General features: G+C 27.3%; 1 protein-coding gene across 1 annotated transcript in view; it reads right to left on the reverse strand.

Annotated features, from left to right (window-relative positions):
* Positions 1–25,328, reverse strand: part of LOC148227437 (uncharacterized) — a 61,491-nt gene that overhangs the window by 11,379 nt on the left and 24,784 nt on the right. Inside the window, exons 2-3 of the mRNA XM_088201579.1 lie at positions 16,518–17,351; positions 1,197–1,436 (exon numbers count right to left, since the gene is read on the reverse strand). Of these exons, the coding sequence (XP_088057705.1) occupies positions 1,197–1,436; positions 16,518–17,081 (804 nt within the window). The 5' untranslated portion in view covers positions 17,082–17,351. The remainder of the gene's footprint in view (positions 1–1,196; positions 1,437–16,517; positions 17,352–25,328) is intronic.

Consider the following 25,328-nt stretch of genomic DNA (forward strand, 5'->3'; position numbering starts at 1 on the left):
CGCTGCCATTCGTATGAATGAATACTATCAATAAGACTGATTGCATTTTTCAAATAACTTAATTATAAATATAGCATTATAATTTACACAGAGTTTTGTGACACATAAATATTCCTTAATATTTCAAGATAAAATCTAAATACATTTGGTATACAAAAGTAATTATGATATCGCGATCGTATCAATAAGATATAAATTTTAATATGTAAAAAGTTTACCTTTATACAAAAAGTGGCAAAACGTGACCAATTATTTAATATGCATATATTAATTTATGAAATTTTATACAACAGACTAAAAATTTGAGACCTAGCTTTTATTTCACTTTCACTATTAAAAATATTTTATGTAATAAGTTTGTTTAACTAATATCCTAAGGGTTGTATCTAGTTTGCGAAATACAGTTCACGAGAAAATGAATAAAAGATAAAAATACATCAGGAAGATTAAAAACGATTCTCACTTCATGTTTTCAGCACTATTCACTCAAACGAGCAGTAATTTTATCTGACGGTATTTCGCCACAACATTATAGACTTACTAAAAGTTATTCACCTACCTAACTATATCAATAAGCTACATAATAATTGATTTAAATATAATAGCATATTCGCTTTATTTTTATTTTTTCACAAAAAAATATATAAAATCTTTATTGAAATATTATTTGATTTTTAAAATAAAAAAAATAATATTCGTGTAGATACGTAAAAAATCTGGCATGCGATATAAAGGTTAAAAACTGATTTCCAATTGTTGAATTTGAAAAGGGCATGGAAGGCAATCGACAGTTCTATTCTTTCAATTGTTAATTGTTAATTAAATGTTAATTTCTCAGAATAAGTAATTTGAAAGGAGCAGTTTTTATTTCAAATAATTCAAGAAACATAATCTAAATTTAAATTGATCCGATAAACGCTTTAAATGATAACATAAGTGTTTTTTTATTATTTTTAATAATATTAAATTGTTATAAAAGAAACTATATAATAATATAACACGTTATTTCCAATATCAATTTAACGTTTTTTTCTTTGCACATGTTTTTCGATATTGGATTTCGTTTGATAAATTGAATTTTTCTTGTAAACACAAAGGTGAGTATAAGCATGTATGAAAACATTTCATATTGCTTACGCCTGTTAAACTTCATATATTTGTTATTTTTATAAATTTTGTTGATTGTATTTTCTCACCTTCAGCTCGACACTTTGAGATAATGATCCCCTCCTGACGATCTTCGATCTTCTTAACTGAAGTGCGATAAGCACGTAAAGTACACTGATGAGGCTCATTGGTGCCACAAAAAATACCAAAGTCGAAAGCTCGAACGCGTGTGGGATAATTTGTCTCTTAACGCTGCATACATAGTGGTTATCGTTTTCTTCTATCCTGCCATCTTCCATGTGCTGATAGATAATGCCGAAGGACATGGCCTAAAAATATATCAATACATTACTGTTGAAAAATTATATTAAATATTATTATTTTAATGCTAAATTTATTTACTTTAAAAAACACATGCAAATCAATTTATACAGTTCTTGGCAAACGTCTTACAACACTTTTTGCCGCTTCGTACGCAGTATTTTCGACATCAGTGATCGATTGAACTCTAGAGGGCACCAAAATTGAAAGCTAATGAAGCATTAGATAAAAAAACTCATACCCAATATAGCTGTGGTCACCAAATTTATTATTATTGCAAACTAAAACAGTATGTGACAAAAAAAGCAATCCTTAGATATATTTTTTTGAAAACATACTCTATGACCTGAAGTAGCTCATTATTAGAAAATATTTAATACCTAATATGTTCGACTTTAAATATTCATTCGTAAAAATAAAAAAATTGTGGTAACCTAATCTGTTCTAATTGATCAAAATTTTAATTATATAATAATCACTAATTTACTGGTCCTTCCCCAACCCAAAAAGTGCTATAACTCTAGAAGCTTGCCATCTGGCGTATATGTATTCTTTGAAAATTAAATTTTAAATTAATACGCATTTAATCAAGCTTGAATTGTGTTTCAGTCGGCCCCACAAATATACATATTTATATAACGATAAGGTATTTAATGTATGCCTGTATATGTTTTTAATCAATTCTCATTAATTGATTTAAAATAAATTTTATATATATAATTATTATTATTGTTATTTGAGATGCAGAACATTTTCAGAAAAATATAACAAATTTTCATATTTTTTTCATTACCCTAATTTGTATACAATAAAATTATTTTAAATTTGGCATAGTTGCTCTTTAAGATTCCATTTAGTATACTCACATCTCATTTTCCTGAAGAATTGGATTTTGATCTGTTTAGTAAATTAATTGTTAGATTAGTAACGTGTTTATTTATGTTAAGAGTCATTAGTTACAGTATTATATAAAACAAATTAAAACAATACCTTAAAAATACAAGAAAAAACTAGAATAGTAGAAACTATCTAATTTGAAATCAACATATAAATATCGATCTTATTTATGTTTAAAAAAAGTGTTATACGTAATAATTAAATAATACCAAAGATAAACTATTAATGATTCTTCATTTAATTCCCCTAATAATAGTAAAAATGTGGGTATGCTCCAAAAACATTCAAAAAACTAATTTGTGTACACTGTATATTTAATTAGTTATTTCTTAAGAGATTTATTAAGAATACATAATAATGCCTTTACCTCTGATTGCCTATAAATACCCAACTTCAATGAATACTCGACTAGTTTCATTTAAATTCAAGCCGACTCTAGAATACATTCAGATTGTATCTATCACTCTATTGGTATTCCACACTGCCTACTCTCGATTTATTTACGATTTCACATACAACGTAATTTTGTATAATTCACGCCCGAAGCACCGAAAGGGGCGTTGGAAAAAAGGACAAAATACCTCGAGGGTATAACCACTACAAAGGCTGAAATAACGTAGAGTTTTATTTGATCGCTTATATTTAACCGATATTTCCATTTCACTTCAACTTAACCTATCAAGGAATAAATTTATGGATCATTAGATTTACGAGTGACCACTAAACGAATACTATAATTTTGTTTGCACGTAAACAAAACTGAGAGAAAATTTATATAGGTACAAATGACGAGCTAAATATACGTTCATTAGGGAATAATTCGCGGCATTCTAGGCGTTTACGATTTTCTTACGTTAAAACTCGGAATCTCAAATGGGAGGGTTGGAAGGTTAAAAATAGGCACTCAACTTTATTATTAGAAGAGAGCGTCAGAGTAAACGGAGTTTGACCCTCATTGTTAGAGGTATAATAGGGAGCGAATATACTACGCTTTACTTTGTGTCATTCTCGATGCGTAAAAGCATAGCGTAATAATAATTTAATCGCTGAGATACTTCTAAATTAGTTCTCATAATAAATTTAAAAGTTAATTTCCAGATATTGTATTAATTTATTAATAATTAGTTATTATTAAAAATCTATATTAAAGGTTATTAAATATCATAATAAATGTTATCTTTGTTGTAAAAAAAATGAAAAGTGCACAAACGCATCTCAAGCGGTAATGTATTGTTTAAAACTTTTACTAAACTGAAACTTTTTATCTTACATAAGCAAAGAAAATATGCTGTTACCAAGATATTCTGATCCACGACTTCAAAGTTTTTCTCTCCTGCAGACGAGAGCACTTGCGATCCATCTTATTAGCATATATTACCATCAAAAGTGAAATTCAGTACATAAAATAATATTTGAGAAAAGGTTAGAGGTAAATTATGTTTTAAATATATTCAAGCAATAAAATTTATATATGTTTTATTTTATTTCCATAGTTATATTCTAAAAATATTAAAGACCTGTCCACGTAAAAATGAATGTATGTGTCTGTACTCCAGGACTTAAACCTCAGTTTTTATTAAATAAAACAGCAATTTATAAGTAAAAAATCTTAACTACACAGCATTTAATATTTAATGCCTCTACGAATTATTTCTTCATATATTTTTAGAAAATAACAATTTATATGTAAAAACTTAGCAATCTTCATGACCGCACTCAAATTATCATTTTCGTATCTACCTTGTTTTATTAAATGCATGTTTAATAAATGTAATTGATCCTATTTTTTTAACTTTAAATTTAAAACCATGTGGAAAATATAGATTGCATTCTTCCCGGATATCTTACCCAACATGTAGATTATATTGAATGCTATCCTTTCTAAATTTACCCAGTAAAACTCTTTATAATAAAAATAAATAGACATTAAGAAAAATATACTTAATCCTTCCTCTGCCTAAACCAAATTTTCAACAAACATCATTGAGAACGAAACATAATTGAAATGTATATATTTATTTATTTGTTATTTTCGTTGACACTTTGACGTTGAGTAAGGTTAATTTTGTGTACTCTTTCTGAAGTCCACAGTCCACTCTCCGATAGGTTTACGTATGAATTTAAATAATACAAGCAATGTTTTAACTATTCACTGGTTCATTCGCATTAAATCATATTGCAAGTATTGAATAAAAGCACTGTACATTTAAAAAATATATATAATACTATATATTAAACCTGGCGTTACGCGTGCGGGATGTAAATTACACCATATTCTCATACCCATTGTTTTATTTCTACGCTGGTCTTATTGTATTTTTTTAGTAGCTGGAACTGTGTGTTTAAAGAAATTTATAAAGATACATATATATGTTATATTATATTATGTAACTATGAAGATTTTTTTGTTTTGAGTGTTACTTTGAAGATATGTTTATTGAAGTGAAAAGTTTTTTAATGGAGTTATATGTTATATTTTTTTCTATTGTATAAATTATTTGAAAATTAGTCGGAAAAATAGTTAAGAGTAAAATACACCTTAAGCAAATAACGTACGATTTTTAGTTTCTTAGCATTCGAATAAGGCTGAGTTAAGGAATATATAATAATAAAAAATTTATACTTATAAATTAAAAATTTGCTATAATACGACATTATAAAAAAAATATATTTATTTTTGTTGCCTTTGGGTCAGGAGGCTTTTAAAGATAAAGTTTGTTATATATGTATTCTAGATGTCCGGCTGAACCAGTGGATGCAAAGAGATTTTTGCTGGTCTGAAGTTGATTCAGCCTTCTCATGGTTGCAGTTTAAAATAGAGGACTCTTTAAATGCCTTGTTGTTCAAATGTAAATACTAAATAAATTTAGAAAGAGTTGCTGAGGGTTAATGTGTGAGAAGACGTAATTGTACTGGTGTGTGTGCACCAGTACAAAAACTAACAAGTAAGTAATAACGTAATTTTATTAGACCGTCAGAAAGGAATGAAGTGGGAAAATGGACTAGCAATTGTCACATTTAACGGTAATGATTCTTGACTTTCGTGGTTTAAATAACGAAAGAATGCGTCATTTTGAAAAATCCGACCATTTTGATGGTCACAAAAAAATACAGTACACCTGCGGTTATATAAAATAATAATGGGACACATATACAGCCAAAATCACCCATTGTTAGCGAAATAAAGACTAGACGATAGAGTAGGTGATCTTCGTCCGTTTTTACAACAGTGTATAAGCCGGAACGCCAGCGTAGATAAATAATTTTCCACACATGAGCTGACATTACTTTGGAGATAATTTAGGCCTAAGCTTAGCACCAGTGGAGCTCACGCGATATTGACTGTAGACCTTAATTGAAATCCAAATAAAGCAACCATTCCAGATCGTCATATTTGGTCACCTAGAATCGCGAAAAGTGAATTCAATAAATTTATTAAAGACAATGCAGAAATATAAATAATATAATACTTCTTTATAATGTATTTAGGTATGATATTTATCCTACATCTCAAGAATCTACTACAATCAATTTAGAACTACTGACTATACTGAGCTGAAACGTTATGATAACACAAATCAATAAATTTACTAAAAAATATTATAAGTGAACATAAAATTCCATGAAAAATGATACTGCGCAAGTTAAAGTTTATGTAAAAGTAATTTGAATCTTAATCTGTGAAATATATAGATACGTATAAATATATATATATAAAATCCTACAAAATTTAACGCCTGACTGTATTGTTTCTTTTTCTCGCGGAAGGCACGTTTTTTTGTATACTCGGATTGTATGTAGCAACGCGTCTAAAACTTTATTGTAATTTAATTGAAATTCTTTATTTTTTAGATAGAATTGTATTTATATAAATGCACAATATGAAAGTTATAAATCATATTTATATTGCAAGACCCAAATCATATAACTAAATTTTTATTATAGCCGTATAGCGTCGAATGGTACACATCTCGAAATATTTTACATTGAATTTTTCGCGGGTCGCCTAAGTGATATATTTTTATATGCGTTAAAAAAGATTTATATTTCGGTAATAATGACTGGAATTTTCTGGTAAAAGCTCGCGTACAAACCAAGAGAAGGTTTTAATTGTTTTTTTAGCACGGTCGTGACTCGTCCATTATAACTATTATAACAGAGACGCACTTAAGCAAACTTTTGGTCCGAAGGTAATTTCGTTATGGTGCGTCTATGAGGACTTTATGCGTTTTTTATGGACACGCCGGGGATTGTACAAGGACCGTAAAATTTAAGGAGGTCACCTGGCGCCGCCGCATCGCTTATTGGCCCCATAAGTAATGTCGACAAAGAAAATGTACGAATAATATAATAAATCTCCAAAAAAGGAAAGCCGACGAGGAGAAATCATCGTGAAAATTTTCCCTTCACCCTGCACGTGGAATTGGACTAATATTTCTGACTTGGAAATTCATATTTATATTTTTATTCCCCCTTTCAAATTTGTTACAGGGTAATCTATTATTATTCGTTGACTTTCAAATACACACCCTTAACGCTCTTTTATTGAAAATGGCTTTGTACGTCTAAATAAGTTTTTATTTATTTCCTTAATTGATACGGGGATTTATACTTCGAGTTAAACTATATGCCTTCAGAATTCTCAGTTCTCAGATGATAATAAAGTAGTACAGCTTATATATTTATATACGATTAGTACCAAATGTATATATGAGATCAAACGATTTCTAAATATTGTAAAGCAATATTAAATCAGTCTATTTTTAAGTCCTAGGCACTACAAATAAGTAAAGCGAATAGCTAGTTTGTCTTTGTAACATCTAGTACATATTTTAGTTGACAGTGAAACGTATAAACGTATCATATAATAATGAGACATGTATATCTATATATCTGATTCACTGGTATAAATAGCGCTTTTGGTTTTGACAGGAATTTTCTCCGGCCGAAGGTCAACGAGACAATTCATTTTCCAGGCCATTTATATTCTTTTTTGAAGTCTTTACTGTACAGTATATTTTCGTAAACGTGTTTTTGCAGTGTTTCTTCCACTTTTTTAATTATTCTGTTTTCTACTTCATCCTTTTAAAAAGCTATTTTTAAACCTAAGAATTAAGTAGTTTACTACAATCAACAAAGTGCTAATTGATGTATTATACCTTTTAGTAATTAAATTACTTATAGCAAAAAATTTAAATTAGTGTTCCACAAAGCTAAAACGTTTGCCGATCTCTGGTTTAAATATTTTTATTAATTTTTGCGGTATCATGCAATATCAGGAAACACCAATAATAATGTTGGATTTATGTTGAATCATCAAAATGTAAAAGATATATTTCATAATGTCCTTTACTCGGTTTATTATAGCATATAAATCAATACCATGTTTTATTTTCAATAAAAATGATACACGCACGATATATATTGTATTATTAACAGTTCATCAAACTGTTATTAAAGAGAAGGGAAAATGTTACAGCCCAAAGGAAAAAGTATTATTGCGTTGTAAAAAATGTTTACAAAGAGGACTTACGTAACTCACGCTTTCATTTTTAATGAAAGCGTAAAACAATAAAATTTCATTCATCCAACGATAATATCTATTATATGCTTACAAACATATACTGATGTATTTAATTTAAATTTGTATCTACTAAATATATTATTGTATAAATTCTGATATAAGACACGCAAATTGATTCTGCTATATAAATAGTATTGAATATATTGCTTTTGATAAAATCATTTACGAATTCTCTCTATAGTTATTATATAAAATACAATAATCATTTATTTTAGTAAAAAAATAATATAATAATTTATTTATTAAATTTATTACCTAATGTAACTAGCTTTATGTGAAGTCATGCTATGAAATTATCTTGTACGTTGCCAAATATTATAAGGTAAGGGTTTTTTAACCAATACATATTAAACTGATATTATAGGAAGACTTCCTTTACATACCATTAATATGCAAATGTTATCTATCGCCGTTAACGTAAGGATTTTCCCGTTGAAATATCGTCTTCATAAAGATTAAGAAAAAACAATGAACCATACAAATTCCCTATATATAAAAAAAAAATATATATATATATATATATATATATATATATATATATATATATATATATATATATATATATATATATATATATATATATATATATATATTATTATATGTAAATAAAATATAAATATACGCACAGTTTGAATATAAGTAGTCTGTTTAACATTATCGCTTTTCATATTTTGACTTAAATGGTACTAGAATGTCCTTTAACGTCAATCAATGACATCTACATAACAAGTACATACTATGTAATTATAAAACATAACGAGCTTAGTAAAATAATTATATATAAAGAACAAATTAAATTAGATTGACTATATTTTGTATAGTTTATTTCAATTTAAAACTAATAAAACTTATTAAATTGCTCTTTTACATTTAAAAATAAATTAGCTTGAACAGATAAGAGCAGTGTTTTCCGAGTGAATAGTACCTAAATGGAGCGTATTTAATTTAGCTACACTTGAAAAGTAAAATAAAAATTCTCTACGTATAGTATGAAACTTATCGCTTATGCGTAATATACCCCATGATTAATACTTGTATGTATTAATTTATTAGTATTTTTTTTATGTTTATTAATTATTTATGAAATATCTTTCTACAGAAAATACAATTGTAAATATAAAATCATTTAAAATCGGCATTATGAAACAGAAATTCGACATAACTTTCTTACTGCATGTTTTGGAAAAATAATATTGTTTGATTTTCAATATACTGACTTTAAAATTAGAGCATTTTTATTTTAGAGCAATTAAGATACTGTCTTCGGGATCTAATCGAATTCTTTGTTTTGTTTATATGTTTATCAGAGTGGCAAATCCTTGTTCGCAAAGATAGGTAAAATTTGAAAGTCTTTGCAGTTATTGACATCCAAAAACATTATATATTACCAAATCTTTACGTTTGGTAAAGTACCCAATAATTATGTCTCTAATATCGTCAAAAGTAATATTTTCACAATCTTTTAAAAAACAAGTATATTGTTTTGTTTTGATTTCTGTCTACAATATTACAGCTTTAATTCAAACGCTGAATCTTTTCACTGGCTGAAACTATATTGATGTTTTTTCCTTGCATTTTTTTTAATGCGTTTATATATGATCTAAATATGCAAGACGTGTAACTCACGAAGTAACCATATAAGCGAGAACATTTTTTTTGCTCAACTATAAAAATTTCAAGTTCAGTTTTTAGAGAATACTCGATTCAGAATATTTCCATGAGAGAGCCACCTCACTTTTGTATAATATAGTAGGTCTGTATATTCAGCCTCACCATCTGTACATAATTCACGAAATAGTCGCGTGTTTAATGCATGTCCTTTTACAACATTTACAGCCTTGATAACATCGTGCATGACGACTTCCAATAAAGGTTCCAAATGTTTGACAAGCAATGCCTGGCAATGAATCATACAGTGAGTAATTTTAATTTTTGGATTATTCTTTCTCGCCAAAGCCAAAAATCCACTAACATAACCCAACATAGCTGGAACTCTATCAACAGATACATCAATGCAATCTTTTCACTTTAAAATAAATATATTAAAGAATTAAATAACTGTATTGTATGTAGACATTAATTCCACAAGATCGCAACAAAACAATAATTCCTCTTCAATTGCACGTAAACCTTTGTAACGAATAAATTTCATCAGATGGGAATTACTACAGACGTCTTATCAAGCAGGGTAGCAAAATATATACTTTATTTTATTAAAGAAATAACACATTGAATTTAGTTTTATGGCTTCTTTCTGACCACACATTAACTCTACCATTTTCAATGCTGTTGATTAAATAAAATCATCAGCAATAGTGTATGGTTTCTTGTTGTTTCGGGCAATCAACCAAGCCACTTCAAAGCCAGCTTTTGATACTAAAAATTGATCGAATATACCTCTCATGTTGTTGTCCAGTTTTTGTCTTTTGACAGAAACTTACAAATTTACAAAGTATTCCCACGGGTTAGAAGTAAATGTGGGTGTAAATTATCCAAGTGTTTCTTCACTCATTGTTCCTCTGTCTTTTATTTGTGCTAACACATAATTGAGGAGCTCTTTCTATTATACTCTTTTTCTTATTGATGCCAACTGATGGCTAAAAGAAGTGATCCAAACAAATCTAACCCTTCGGCATAAGGTGAAGTAAAAAAACCTCCGCATGTACAATATATGTAAGTCAGTACTGTATAATCATTGCAAATATTATTTTTCAAATTGAAAAGAGTTAAACTTTGTAGAAATTATTTTATTTTAATTTACGATACACATAAGAGTTAAGGAAAATTAAATTTCACTCAGTGATAAATAATGAACGTGCGATGACGATTATGGCCGCTAATATTGGGTCTAATAGCTGATAAACTGTTATTTTTTCGTCGAATGTGATTCAAATAATAACAGAGTGAATTTCACTTCTGAGAATTGGACAGGTAATAATTTATTTCGCAAGGTGAACTGCCCTTATATCCCGTACGACTAGAGACTATGCAATTTGGGATTGAATTGACTGTTGAAAATAAAAAAAAAATTATTTGCATTACGATATTAGCATGATGGACATACTCATCGTTACATCAATCGAGAGCAAAAAGTGTGAAGAAAATTATCAAAAATAATAATAATTGGGACGGCCCTTTGTGGTTTAACAAAGAAGTTTAATTACTCCTAAAATTGCATATTCCTTATAAAGAAACGCGCTTAGGTTTTTAAAACGTCGACATATTCATTGATTCGACAGAAATAAGGAAGAATTGCTTCAGTAAAAGTTACAAAAAAATAAAGCTAACGCCTTTTGTTGATTTTATTCCTAGAAAAAAATTAAAGAAAATGTATAATTTTAAATGAAGGAATGTTCATTACCCCTAAAAAATGCATATTAATCCCATTTGAGGTAAATTATTCGATTAGCCGACCTCTGGTTTATATTATATTTATTTTATAATTATTTAACTGAATTTCTTAAAAAATATAGTAATAAAACGCTTGCGTTGAAATTAAATTAGTCACCTTAAACTGAAATGCAAATAGCTATTATTAAATTAAATCGAAGATTAAATTTATTTAATTTTTATTATTAACAATTTTAAATTGTTTTACAAGCACTTAAATATTTATAAATAAATTAAATAAACAGAGTATATAATAAAAAAAATAGGTAGCATCAAAAATGTTATAATTAGATTAAATACCAAGAGAACCAGCAAAAAGGTTCGCAGCATAAAAATGAACAGAATTAATTAATTTCAATATACAAACAGGAATAATTTATTTCGTTCTAAAATTAGTATTTCTTGGAACGTTCGATTATATTAAATGCCTATTATTACTTTAATATAGCTTAATGACAAGCATTAGAGTTCAAAAGCGGGAAAAATTGCATTCATATTTTGCAACGCAAGCCTAAATTAAATTCGTTAAATAGAAAATTGTTTCGTTTATATGTAAACCTGGTTAAGTATCCAGGCAATGTCGGTTAATGTAGATGACTCGCCTTTCATTATGATTTTGTTTAGGCAGGAATAACGTTTTTACCCTCATTTCGTTTCCAATTTACTTACTTTGTGGCAGTCGACAAAATCTAAGCTTTTATACCGAATGATAAAACGCTAAAACAGCAACAATAAAAATTGCAATAAAACAATTCGACCGTTTCTAATAGAGGTAAAATGATGTTAAAAAAGTTTTCAATCTAAAATATATTTTTTACTAAGATATACTCACATATCTAACTATTGGAAAATATGAGAGTTTTCTAGCTTATTTTTTTACACTATAAAAATAATTAGAGATATTCATATCAGAATGATAACAATGCAAAAATTATCGAAATATATTACCGTAATTAAGAGAAAACTCGGCATATCTTAATTTATTATAAAAACCCGCCCTATTTTGCTTTATAGACATGTTCAATATAAGGGTCTAAACTTTATGATTCTGGGATAAAAACATTATGATTTATACATTTAAAAAAATGTAATATACACATACCAAGCATACAAAGATTTTAATATGTTTTATATAATATAAATATATATAAAAATGAAACATTTGTAATTTGTTTATAAATTAGAATTAAATTGTTTTATAAGATTAATGTTTATTATTACAGTCACTGTTTTATAATCATTTAAACTTTAGCTATATCTATAAAAATTAAAATACAAAATAATATACGCACAAGCTAAATAGGCTAAATATAAAAAACCTAAACGGTTATTCAAAATAAATTGAGCGGAAATTTTTCTGGTGACAAATTAAAAAGGCAATTTTTGTCAGGATACGCTCGAACAGTTTTATTATTGCGACGATTCAGCAAAGGGATCGTCCTTTTTACTATATTTATAAAGGGAACCGAAGAGAAAAAGTTCGGGTCGGGATTTTTTGTGATTCATTTTTCACGTGGCGTGAGGTTTGACCCTTTACTAAGGCCTTCCTGTCACAACTTATTCATACGTTTCATACCACTACACAACGCTAAAGGGTTATCCCAAAAGTGAGACGCCATAAATCATTCCATAGCGGGTACATAGTCTATGTAGGAGGAGGCAATTTCACGACTTATACGCCAATTTATATGTTTGAACTTTCAGTCAAGTCTTTCATGTGATAACTTTTCACTAACCCTAGCTTGTTGTTTTGGGCCAATAAATGTGGTTTACGGTTCGATTAACCTTGAACGAGGAAATTTCATTTTTCGCGCATTTGGCGTATGCACGATCGAACACAGAGACAGGTCGTTGGGTTTTAACTTGAAAGTTTAAGCTCCACATACGCCTAGAGGGTCTTTAAAAGTTTGATAACAAGATAGAGCATAGTTTTAGATCAATAAATTATTGTAGATGTACGGGTATAATACGCATCACAGTATATACAAGATGGCTGAAAAACGACTATTTGAATACTAATATATCGAGAGCCTATATAAATGATATTTTGTTATATATAATTATATATATATATATATATATATATATATATATATATATATATATATATATATATATATATATATATATATATTATATATAGTTTACTATAAATCTTTCTCACAACTGTGATCTAAAAATTAAAAGCATGGTAAAAAAAATATTTTAAATCCTGTATTTATATTTTAGTTAAGTTAAAACGATAATGAAAGACGATCTATTGTATGGTTAAAGTTCATAAATTAATCACTTTAACGATGAAAGTTGAGAAGTTTTCAATCAATAGAAATGATCGCTATTAGAATATTGAAAAGAAATCTCGTTGTTTTTCATAATATTATTAACGATTTTATAAGAATTTTAATTATTTTGCTAAAGAAATTTTAATTGAATGTTATAATACATAAATGCATTATTAAATTCATAATTGTATCCATATATTATATATTTATACATATAATGTAAAATATGTTTTTAAACTAATGGTATATTAACAAGCTTCTTTATAGCGAAGTATCTTTCTAAAGAGTATTTATGTATCTATTACTATAAACGTATATTCTCAGTGACATTTCCATTAGACTAATGCGAAAATTGTTATTGCATCTTAGTGGTAGTTCGTCGTAGATTACATTTATAAAATACATTTTTTTTTATTATACTTCATGATCAATAAAAGCATACGCTTAGGACAAAATAGATAATAATATTTAAAATTGAAATAGTTTAATAAAATTGCTATATAAATTTAAAAACTGTCTGTTATATATATATATATATATATATATATATATATATATATATATATATATATATATATAACAGACAGTTATATATATACATATATATATATATGTGTATATATATATATACATATATATATATATATATATATATATATATATATATATATATATATATATATATATATATATATATATATATATATATATATATATATATATATATATATATATATATATATATATATATATATATATATATATATATATATATATATATATATATATATATATATATATATATATATATATATATATATATATATATATATATATATATATATATATATGTGTGTGTTAAAGCCCTAAATCTTTCCTTCAAGTTGTTTTTATAAACAATTATAAATTGTTTTTTAAGCACTCTAATATTTATAATTAAAATTAAATAAATAGAGTATATAATACAAAAAATAGGTAGCAACAAAAATGTTATAATTAGATTATATACCAAGAAAACCAGCAAAAAGGTTTGACGCGTGGAAATTAACTGAATTAATTATTTAATTAATTAATTCCAACATATAATCAGGAATACTTTATTTCGTTCTAAAAATAGTATTTCCTGTAACGTTCAATTGTATTAAATTATTATTTTAATATAGATTAGTGAAAAGCAGTAAAGTTAAAAGCGGATAAAATTGCATACATTATTAAGAGAACAAAATAAAATAATATCAGTATAAAAAACTAAGAAAAAAAATCCTAATTTTTTCCTTTCTCCGAATGTTCTCTACAAAAAATGTTAAACTTTTTTTATATACATATATAAAAAGTAGTTCTCCAGAAGGCTAACGTTTTAAAGGATCCACGGAAATCATAACTCTGCAAAGGGTCCGCCACCGGGACTCTGCCCTTGTTTGGTCGGACCGCCTTAGATGCTACAACTCTATATATAAGCCTATGTCGGCGCCCCCAGAGAGTCTAACCTCTAGAGTTGCGCCAGAAGAACTAGTTCCTTTAGAAGATTATTATCAGCATGGTACCTCCACAAACCGCATAACCAGAGCGCCTATGTCCCTTCAGCGACTGCACAAATTAATTATATTTTTATTTTTAATACAAATTCTAAACACTGAATAGCATAAATTTTAAATAATGATTAAATTACGTCTCACTCGGCACAATACTTTTGAATGTTCAGGATATATAATTTTATGCTGTACAGCGTAATTTTTTTTATATATTTCACTTTCAGACGCCATTTTTAATAACCTATTTTTTTACCAAAAATATATTTTTTAAGAAACAACGTAACTTTTGCTTTTTTATGTTAGATAATCAAAAAAATTATAATGTCTATTAAATTGTACTTATTCGTCATTTACAAAATAAAATTGAGTGAATGTAAATTTATTCCTATTTCAATACTAAAATAAAATATAGTACATATTTTATATTTATGATCACTAATAATACAATTTTTTAGTGACAAAATTTAAGAAAAATGTATTGTATACATATATACACGATATAACTCAACTCTGGACACCTTATTACTGAATTTAGAAACTAACGAACATTTGTAAAAAAAAATGTGGCATGATGTTTGTCATAAATTATCTTAAACAGGTGTTCAAGAAAAAAAAAATCTGAGATTTAATCTTGAATACTTTTTCATTCTGATATTTATTTAAGGATAATTGAATTTTACTGTGATTTCAGTTTGTAACCAATAGGTACTTATGATATTGCTATTGGGCATGTAAGCGATAAAAAATATTTATAATAGAAAATAATGACTAGGCATTGAATAACTGATATTTTAAATACAGTAATGTTTAAAATACATATATTGTTTCATGCTATATCTATATATGAGTGTCAGTTTACATGTCATACGACTTATTTTTGAACCTATATATTTTTATTGATGATTGAAAGATGATCTTCCCGAAATCGACGCTCAATATTTATTGCAGTGAGTCCATGGCGTCGCAAAGTACCGCTTGGTAACCAAAGGGTTAAATAAAATGTTATGATACAATTATTTTAAGCCAATTTTAACACATGTAAAGCGAAAATTTCTGCCATAAATAAAAGCTGAGAGTATTGATTGAGCATCAACAAAAATTTAAATTTTTGTAAATCATAAAAGAATTTTCATGTACAAAATATCTAATCTATATAAATATATTTAATAAATAAATTAAAATTAAATTACAAAAATATTATTTGGTTATTATCTGCTCACTAAACATATCCAAGCCTACCTAACCTAATTTAAAATTTGCCGTAATATGGTTTTAAGCTTAAGTTAAAATAAATAAAGTGACAAATATACAAAAATAAATTACGCATAATGGCACCAAGCTAAGCTTGATCAATGTGCTTCTGAAATATAAATTTTAAGAGCTAATTACATTCTGAGTACAAACCTGCGGTATAGCCAGACACATGGCAATTATCCATATGGCCATTATGAATTTGATGGCTCGCGATAATTTGGACATTGTATGAGACAGGAACGGGTGACAGATTGCCACGTATCTCTCCACCGTGAAAGCAGTTATCGTTAACACTGTGGCGTTGGCCGAGGTTTCGGCGGCAAACCCTTGCATTACACAGAAAGCCTCTCCGAATATGTAAGGGTACTTTGACCAGATATAATACATCTCCGGTGGAAGACCGCTAACCAGCAACAGCAAATCCGACACGGCCAGACTGAACAAGTAATAATTTGTAGCCGTATGCATCGATTTATTCCTGGATATTACAATGCACGTGCAAACATTCCCAATTACTCCAGTGACGAATATTATTGCGTATATCACTGTGATGGGTATGATTATGTATAGAGAATCCCTCTTCTCGCTCCACTCTATTATTGGACTATTAGTTGCATAATCGGTGTTATCGTAGCCTCCTTGGAAGCCTGTGTTATTATAAAAGTCAAAGTAATCTGCCAATGATGGAGAATGTTGCTCTTTTGTTTCTTGCATTTTGATCTCCAAAAAATCTAGACAAACAGGTGCGTTTTCAAGTCACGTTCACGGACAATATTTTGTATGCTAAACACAAATAAAGGCGCTGCTGTTATTTGACATACATTTCCTTTTAATGCCGCCATTCTGGCAATGTGAATATTTAAAACGACCCTTAAACAATACAATGATAACACAGCTAAACGAAAAGGCACTGGCATTACAAACTATTCTTTATCTTCATATTTAATATTCGATTTCCTTTCGTTGGCGTAGTTCGGCAGTAATCTGAAAATAATAACAAAAAAGTATTAGTTTGATGAAATGAAAATTGAATTCTTTATAGAACCCTTCTTGAAAATATCGATTTAGTTTTGCCAACATTTTTTTTCGTTAACCCTCGAAAGCTCACGCTGAGTGATACTTGAAACTACTTCATACTGACGAGTCCAATGTCGAGTAACACTTGACACATTCTGTGTAACTATATTTTTTTTACTAAAAAACAACTATTTTATTACAGTAAATATTGTATAACAATTTTACACCATCCATGCAAAAAATTTTAATTATTTTACATAAATGATACTTTAAATTAGTTTTAATATTTTTTTATTAAATATAATTACAAGTTACATGTAGCAACAAAAATGATAAAATCTACAATTAAAAACTATATAACGTACAATAAAAATGAATATAAATAACATTAAAAACTCATGTTTAAGTAAATTAAATATATACTTAGAAGTAACAATAAGAAAGAAAGTCAAATATAATGAAAGAAATTGATCAAGTGAAATAAATACTTTGATTATTTTACTTGACTAATTTTATTATTTGAAACTGTTTTTTACATTTCTAAATATAATACATATAAGTGAAAATAATAAAAATAAATTTATTTTTATGTATTTAGAAGATGTATGTATACACACTATAATAAAATAACTGTCTGATTTTATAAAACGCAACAATATTCAAACAGTACATAAAAATTTATATTAGATTGATATTTTAAAATTGATTAAAATATCAAAGTAATTTATAACTTCTATAGTTAAAAAATATAGACACTTAAATAATTAATTCTATTCGTTGATTTTTAAACGGAAACGATACTATTATATCAACAGTAAAAATTTAATTAAAAATGATATTTGGTTATAAGAAAAGGTTAAAAGAAAAGTCTATCATATAATATAATATACATAAAAACAAATTTAAATATTATAAACCCTAACATTTTAAGACATTTGAATGAATAACATACATATAATTTTGATAACAATATGTAATAAATTTTTAATGATAATAAGAAATATTTCATTATAATCGACCGATGTAGTGAGCATCTTTTTGGCGTGAATATTTTAATAAAATGTTCAGGAAATATAAAGCATTTGAAGTTATACCAAATATTGACTATATGGTATTACTTTGCTCAAAATTTGACATAATAATAAAATCAATATAATTCCTTATTTACATTTTTTATATAAGGCAATAAGCAAAATATCATATTTCTAAAATATATTTTTTAAGTATTAGGTAATCCTGAAATGAATGTTATTTTTATCTAAATTAAACTTTAGTCAGTCGTACTTTGGTTACTTATACTTGAGTACTCTTTTTGTTATATCTGTGCTGGTGCACATTGTAATTTTTTGCTATTAAAAATAAATTGGGTCGCAAAATTTATGATGGCAGAATTTTTATCAAGTGGTCAATTTATATGAAATTTCATGTTATATAAATTTCATTTAAAAAATCCACTAAAAACATATGTAATTCATTAGATGATTTAAAATTTCATAGAGGTAAAAAATTTTGAACAGGAATTCAGGACATCAAGAATAATCCTGGATATGAGAGACCAGCAAAGATAGAAAATTATGTTCTAGCAGCAGAAATAGAAGGATATACTATTCAAACAATCTATCAACTAGCCGAGAAACTAAACCAGTATGGTTTAACACTGCATAGAACATTGGGAAAGCTTAGAGACAAGGTGTACGAATTCCACACGAACTGAGCGATGAAAAGTCGGCGCGTATTTGCATATCCGAAGAGCTTTTGTATCTAAAGATGGTCGCCTTTTCTCGATTATTTGAGAAATGGGTGTTGTACGACCACAATAGTCGTACGTAGTAAGACAGTGGTTATCCAAAAGTTTAGTAGCAAAACCTACCTCGAAGCCTGGGCTCATTGTAATACAAATATTTGTTTGTGTATGGTGGGATTGCAAAGGGATTGTGCAATATTTTAGGGTTTTTAAACCTGGCCAAATAATAACAGCAAGCTTTTGTTATAATCAGCTTGATCATTGAAAAAGAAGTCGAATAGTTCTACAACACGACAATGGCGGAATCTCGATAAAATCAAGGAACTTCGATGGAAAGTTTTTATTTGAATAGCTTTATTTCAATCGAAGCAACACTTTCTAAAAAGAAAAATAAGCCAAATGCAGACAAGGCTGTCAAAAAGGGGAATATTATCTGAATACTTTACCTCGAACGTTTTATGCTAAGAGAATTAATGACCGAGAGCTGGAATAAGGTTATATCCTTAGAAAGAAATGATATTTTGATTCATTAAAATTGAAATAAACATTTAAAAGTGATGTTTTTGCTTCAATAAAAACACGACATTTATTTTTAGATTGATTATTCATTATAAAAATAATGTTATTTTAAAAATATCCTTTATAAAATAGATAATGCAAACTCTAGTAAGCAATCTTACAGCAAACACTACATCATAAATTACGATTTATTACTATATTTGATAGAAATAAATTAAATCAATTTGAGTGTTTAGTTACATAGTTTAAGATAAATGTATAAATCATCTAATGTAAAATTAAACGAATTATTATCTGGACTTAAGCATTTAATTAGTCAATAAAAATCTATGTTAATAAAAATGTTGTCCTAGACATTATATTGAATATTTTAAAATTGATGATAAAATATAATTATTCTGAGTAATACTTAAGTTATAGAACACCATTTTTTTTAAGAAAGTCACTATCATACTCAACGCTTAAAATTATGCGTTGGGAAAACAATGTGTTTTGCCACCCAAAACACGCAGAAAACGGTAGTGGTTAGGTGGCAATGTTTACTCAATTAAAAAAAGTATATTTTATAAAAACAATACATATAAAACTCACATAGCTCATATATGCTAATCAATACGATTTTTTCAAGTAATTTTTTTCTGCTTAAAATTCACGACTAATGTCGAGAATTTAAAGCAATAGTTAAACTTCATAGTTTGACATGTGTTTCCTGTTCATAACGTTATTGCCATGAACAAAATAAATATTGCTTTTATTTTGACTAGCTTTGTATGTTTATTTTATAAACATTCTTCGGATATATTTAAAAAAATAATAATATATGCAGATATGCCCATGAAACCAATTATTATATTGCCTATTGTTATATATAACAAACCTTTGTACAAAGACAAGGTTCTCGGTATAATATTCTCGTAAAAAGCAAGGCACTTAAAAAGTGAAAAACCTTTTTTCTCTATAATAGAAGCGCCGATTTATGCCCTGAGAGCGTCAACTGCGATGAATGGGCCTCTTTCACTGCCGAAAATTGATATCGCACATTTCATAAAAATTATTTAAATACGAAATCGTTTAACGGCATGCTTTTGAACCTTGCGGTTAAATGTATGCTAAATTTTAAAAGTTTAACCGAAGGCCCAGCTGCCGTTGAAGTTTACAGAAATTAACGCGCAAACTATATATATAATACATAGTAGCGGGACGCGATAGCCCGTATCACTCTGGTGGAAATTGCCGTATATCAAGTTTCCACATTGTTTCACAGTTAAGCAACTTGGCTCGAAGCCGCGGTGAGACTATAGAATAACAATGCTGGAATTATATTGCCCTTACGTTTCGTCCGGCCGACCTTATCTGAACGTAATTTAATGCTTTTACTGCAACTCGAAGATTGAAATTTATTTTATAATTTAACAAATTTAAATGCAAATGAATTTAGTACTATACTTTTTCTCTTATTCATCATTTTTATCTTTAAACTTATAACCCCTTTAAATATATTTTAATTAAAATTAAACTCATTTATTATTCATATAATATCTTAGTCATGCCTTAATTTACATTTTACACTTTAAAATCACATGCAAACTATTAAAATGCGAATTCTGCATCAAAAATAAATTGTTGCATATTATATTAAATTATTCCTTTTACACTAAACAGATATTTATAAATTTAACTTTTTTGTTATGTTACTCAAATAACATTTATAGTACCTTAAAAAATCTACCCGCCGCTATATTTTCTAATATATTGATTAGTTTACATATATATTTAATTTCAAATAAACTTTTAATGTCAAAACTACGGCAATCATAATATTTTTATCATCTTTAATCTCTAGCCAATTCGATTCACAAATTGGATTGCAGTATCCGTTGAGCAGTCCTGATTGCTCCGGCACTAAGGTGTAATTATATCCCTTAATATCAATATTCTTTCAGGCCGTTTCTTATTTTAATTTTTATATATGCACGATTGTCGTTATTTTCGTCGCACGAGTAATAAATATAAATAGAATTCGGTTTTCCGAAAAGTTTTTCTCAGTAGCTATATTGCAATCTCATCAATACTCGTTACATATATCCTACAATATTTCTTTCTTAACAACCAAAGTCAGGTTGTTAAACGCAATTAGAAAATAGCACTGCCCTAAAGTTTATCAACTGGGTTAAAGCAATAATGGGATAGCAATTTACAATAAAAACAAACATTTTTTTTATATGTACGTAATTTTACGTAATTTTTCAGTAAAAATATATACTTATATAAATAGTGTAAGTCGACGAATAACACTTGAAAAATCTGGCTTCAAATCACAGATGAACCTCAATGTTTAATGAAATTAATAACTTTTATTAATCATTTATAGTAATTTTTTTAGATTTCTCTAATATCATGAATAAATATTGTATTTGAGCTATGTTGTAAAAATGTTTAATAAAGAGTGAAATGTAGCTCAAAAACATATGTTTATTAAAAGTCTGTGGAAAATACTTGAACACTTCTGAATTTTTTCTACATAATATTACGTTTTGATTACCACAAAAAAACAATATAAATGAGTACTTATAAATAATTATATAATTTAAAACAATATTGTATACATCTTATAACATGCATTTTAAGCAAGAATGATGTTTAATATTTTATCTTAAATCATTTGCTACATAAAAGTCGAGTAAATAAATTTCGTGATTTAAGATAATATTAAAAGAAAGCTTCCAGTTATTCAGTACAGTAATTAATTTCTCTGAATTCAGGTTGATTAGCACATCACGCTCATTGCGGTAACTCTATTACGCTGCAGATGAATTTATTATATTATAGATCTACCAAATCTCTCACAAAAATATAATAAAATTTAAAACAATTCCGGGTACAAATGTTATACATGAATTTTTAAAAGATGCTATATATATTGAGTAGCCAAAAATAATTTAGCCCCGATCGACTTTTTCTCAGAATACGGATTTTGTTACATCAATGCGCATTATTCGTATACATGAACGCTTCTTTAAATTCAGATCCTACTTTAAATTAGCTATTTTATCCTACAACAAGTTTAAATTAGATTTTTCGTACATGAAAGAAGCACAAAAAAATATTTAATTGAAAATACAGAAATTTTAATTTACAGTTAAAAAAGTGAAAATATTCATGTATGAAATACTCTAAGCATGATTTAGTTAGTAGTGCAGGAGAATAATTTGTATGCCAGTATATCCGCTTATGTAGTTATTTTATGTTTTAATCCGCGAAAATAGTAACTAGATTAAAACGTGACAGTTAAATCATACATATTTATTATATTTTTAAATAGTAAATTTTAATAAATATAAAACATTATATTTTTCGCAAAAGTAACATTGCATGCATTAACAAATATTATCTATTCCAAATATAATCAATCATTAGATATTATTAAAAAAGTAAGTAATACATATTTATTTAATAAATACATATCTATTTAAGGAATAACTTAATTATTTTTCTACATTTTTAAAAAAAAATTTTTGACTTGTTTACATTTTTAAGGCTCCGCTTTTATATAAAAATAATTTATAATGTAAACGTAATTGTAGTATATGATTATGACATATTTTTACGTTAAGCGTTTCACGATATTACAGTTAATTACGTTTGCTTGAAAATTCAATTAAACCAGTAATACAATTTATATTTTCGATTTCATTCTGAATTAAACGGTCTGCTTGATTAATTTTCAAGCCATGTCGATACGCTTTGGAGTTCTGCAAAGTTTTGTAAATCGTTATAAGTATGGAGTTTTAAGGTTATACTCGAAAACTTTTAAAGAAAAACATTATTTTGCATCGACGAAGTGTCACATTTGCGAAAGTTGGGTGACAAGAAGTATCAAAGTTTATTATATAAGTAAAAATCTATTATATATTCATCAAATTGAGGACGAGGCCTATGTCAGAAAGTTTTTTTTTCAACCGATTAATTTTGAATTATTAATCTTGTTACATCCTAACTTTTTTATATTTTTTTGCACCTATATTGATATTTTTATTACGGTTAAGATTAACCCGTATTTTAGTGTATTCGTCAAAATTAAATTTATCAATTTACGATGGTTATATATAAAAAATCTCGATTGGATACACAGTACGTGACTTTATTGCCTGTTTTACGCGCTATTTATATCAAATTTCGAAAATACTGCAGTACGCCACTTCCCTTTTTAACATTAACGGTGTATCAGCCTTAAGTATTTTATTTTTTCATCCCGAAATCGTGTAATAGCGTTTCCCGGTAGCTATTCGATACACGTTTGGCTTTCTCGGAAGGGTGGAAATTTACGATTTTGATGGATAAAAAACCTAGACCCTATCTCTTAATTTTTGCCAGACGCATTTTTCGAGTAAAAAATAGATCGGACCTGGATAATCGAAATACGTGACGTCATCCTCTTTTTGTATTCTTACGTATAAAAGGTGAGTGTTTTTCCTGCTTTTTGTTAACTAAGCCTTGGGTTTTACTTTACCTCACCGCTTAATACTTACAAATTGGATGAGGTGGGATATTGCCAAATTATTATCTGACGTTTAATTCTGATAATTTGATAGGCCTTTTTCCTTTTATATGAAGAAGCGAGGTTATCCTTTAATATACGCATCGTAATCCAGAATCCCTTATCGCGTCGGATATAAGCGTATAAAACTTAATTGTGAACATCTGGGATAGAAATTGCTTTTAGCTACGTGCGACATTGTCTAGATTCCTAGCTTTAACTGTTATTTAGCAATGCTTTGTTTTTCTTTTTATCTTGAATATTCCAACTAACTGAACGATATTGTTATAGCAAATGCTCGTTTAATATAGTCATATGACTATTAAACTACAATAACAAGAGTTCAGTTTAATTTTATTTAAAAAATTTAATACATGAAGATAATCGTAAAGTGAATGTAAAAAGTAAAAAAATCTGAAGCATTTCGTTTCAGGATTGACTAATAATATTTTTATATTTTTAGCATAGCTACTATTGATCCTAATACATTTTGTAAACCTACATTTAAAAAATAACATTTCTAGATAATACTTAACATTGTTTTGACCGACTGAGACTAAACTAAATATTACTGCAGTTTCGGTTCATCGATCGTTAAACATCTATCAAGAAATCTTAAAATTTTGAATTGAGCTTAAAAGTGCCAATGGATGCAATTTATTTTACTTTAAGTTCTCAATACTATGCAGTAACATTTTTTTTTGTTTATATGAAATATTAATATTTATAAAAAAAATACGCCGATGCTATCAATGTATAGGCAACAATGCTATAAATTAATAAAAATGCATGCTTGAAAGAATGTGCACGGAATTACAGAATACATTTTAAATATTAAATTTCGAAGCGCAGCTGCAACATCCAAAAACACTAACGAAAATCGCGTCACAAGTATACCACTATTTTATTTAAAAGTACCGCCTTGTGTCATGAAATTTTAAATCAATAAGTGCAATGTAATATTAAATGAAAAATGATTTTTAATTGAATTTCACCATTCTGAGAAATGACAGGTAACTTCTCATCATACCTTTTGAGATGTGCATATCAGGTCAACCGTTAGTAAGATAAATATTTTTGTCTTACAAAATCTATTAAAAACGTCATTAAAAATATAATTTTCTTTAAACATTCCATCCACTTA

This window comes from Plectrocnemia conspersa, unplaced genomic scaffold (genome assembly GCF_051122295.1).
Source record: "Plectrocnemia conspersa isolate PC_06_02 unplaced genomic scaffold, ASM5112229v1 ptg000013l, whole genome shotgun sequence".
NCBI classification, from domain to species: Eukaryota; Metazoa; Arthropoda; class Insecta; order Trichoptera; family Polycentropodidae; genus Plectrocnemia; species Plectrocnemia conspersa.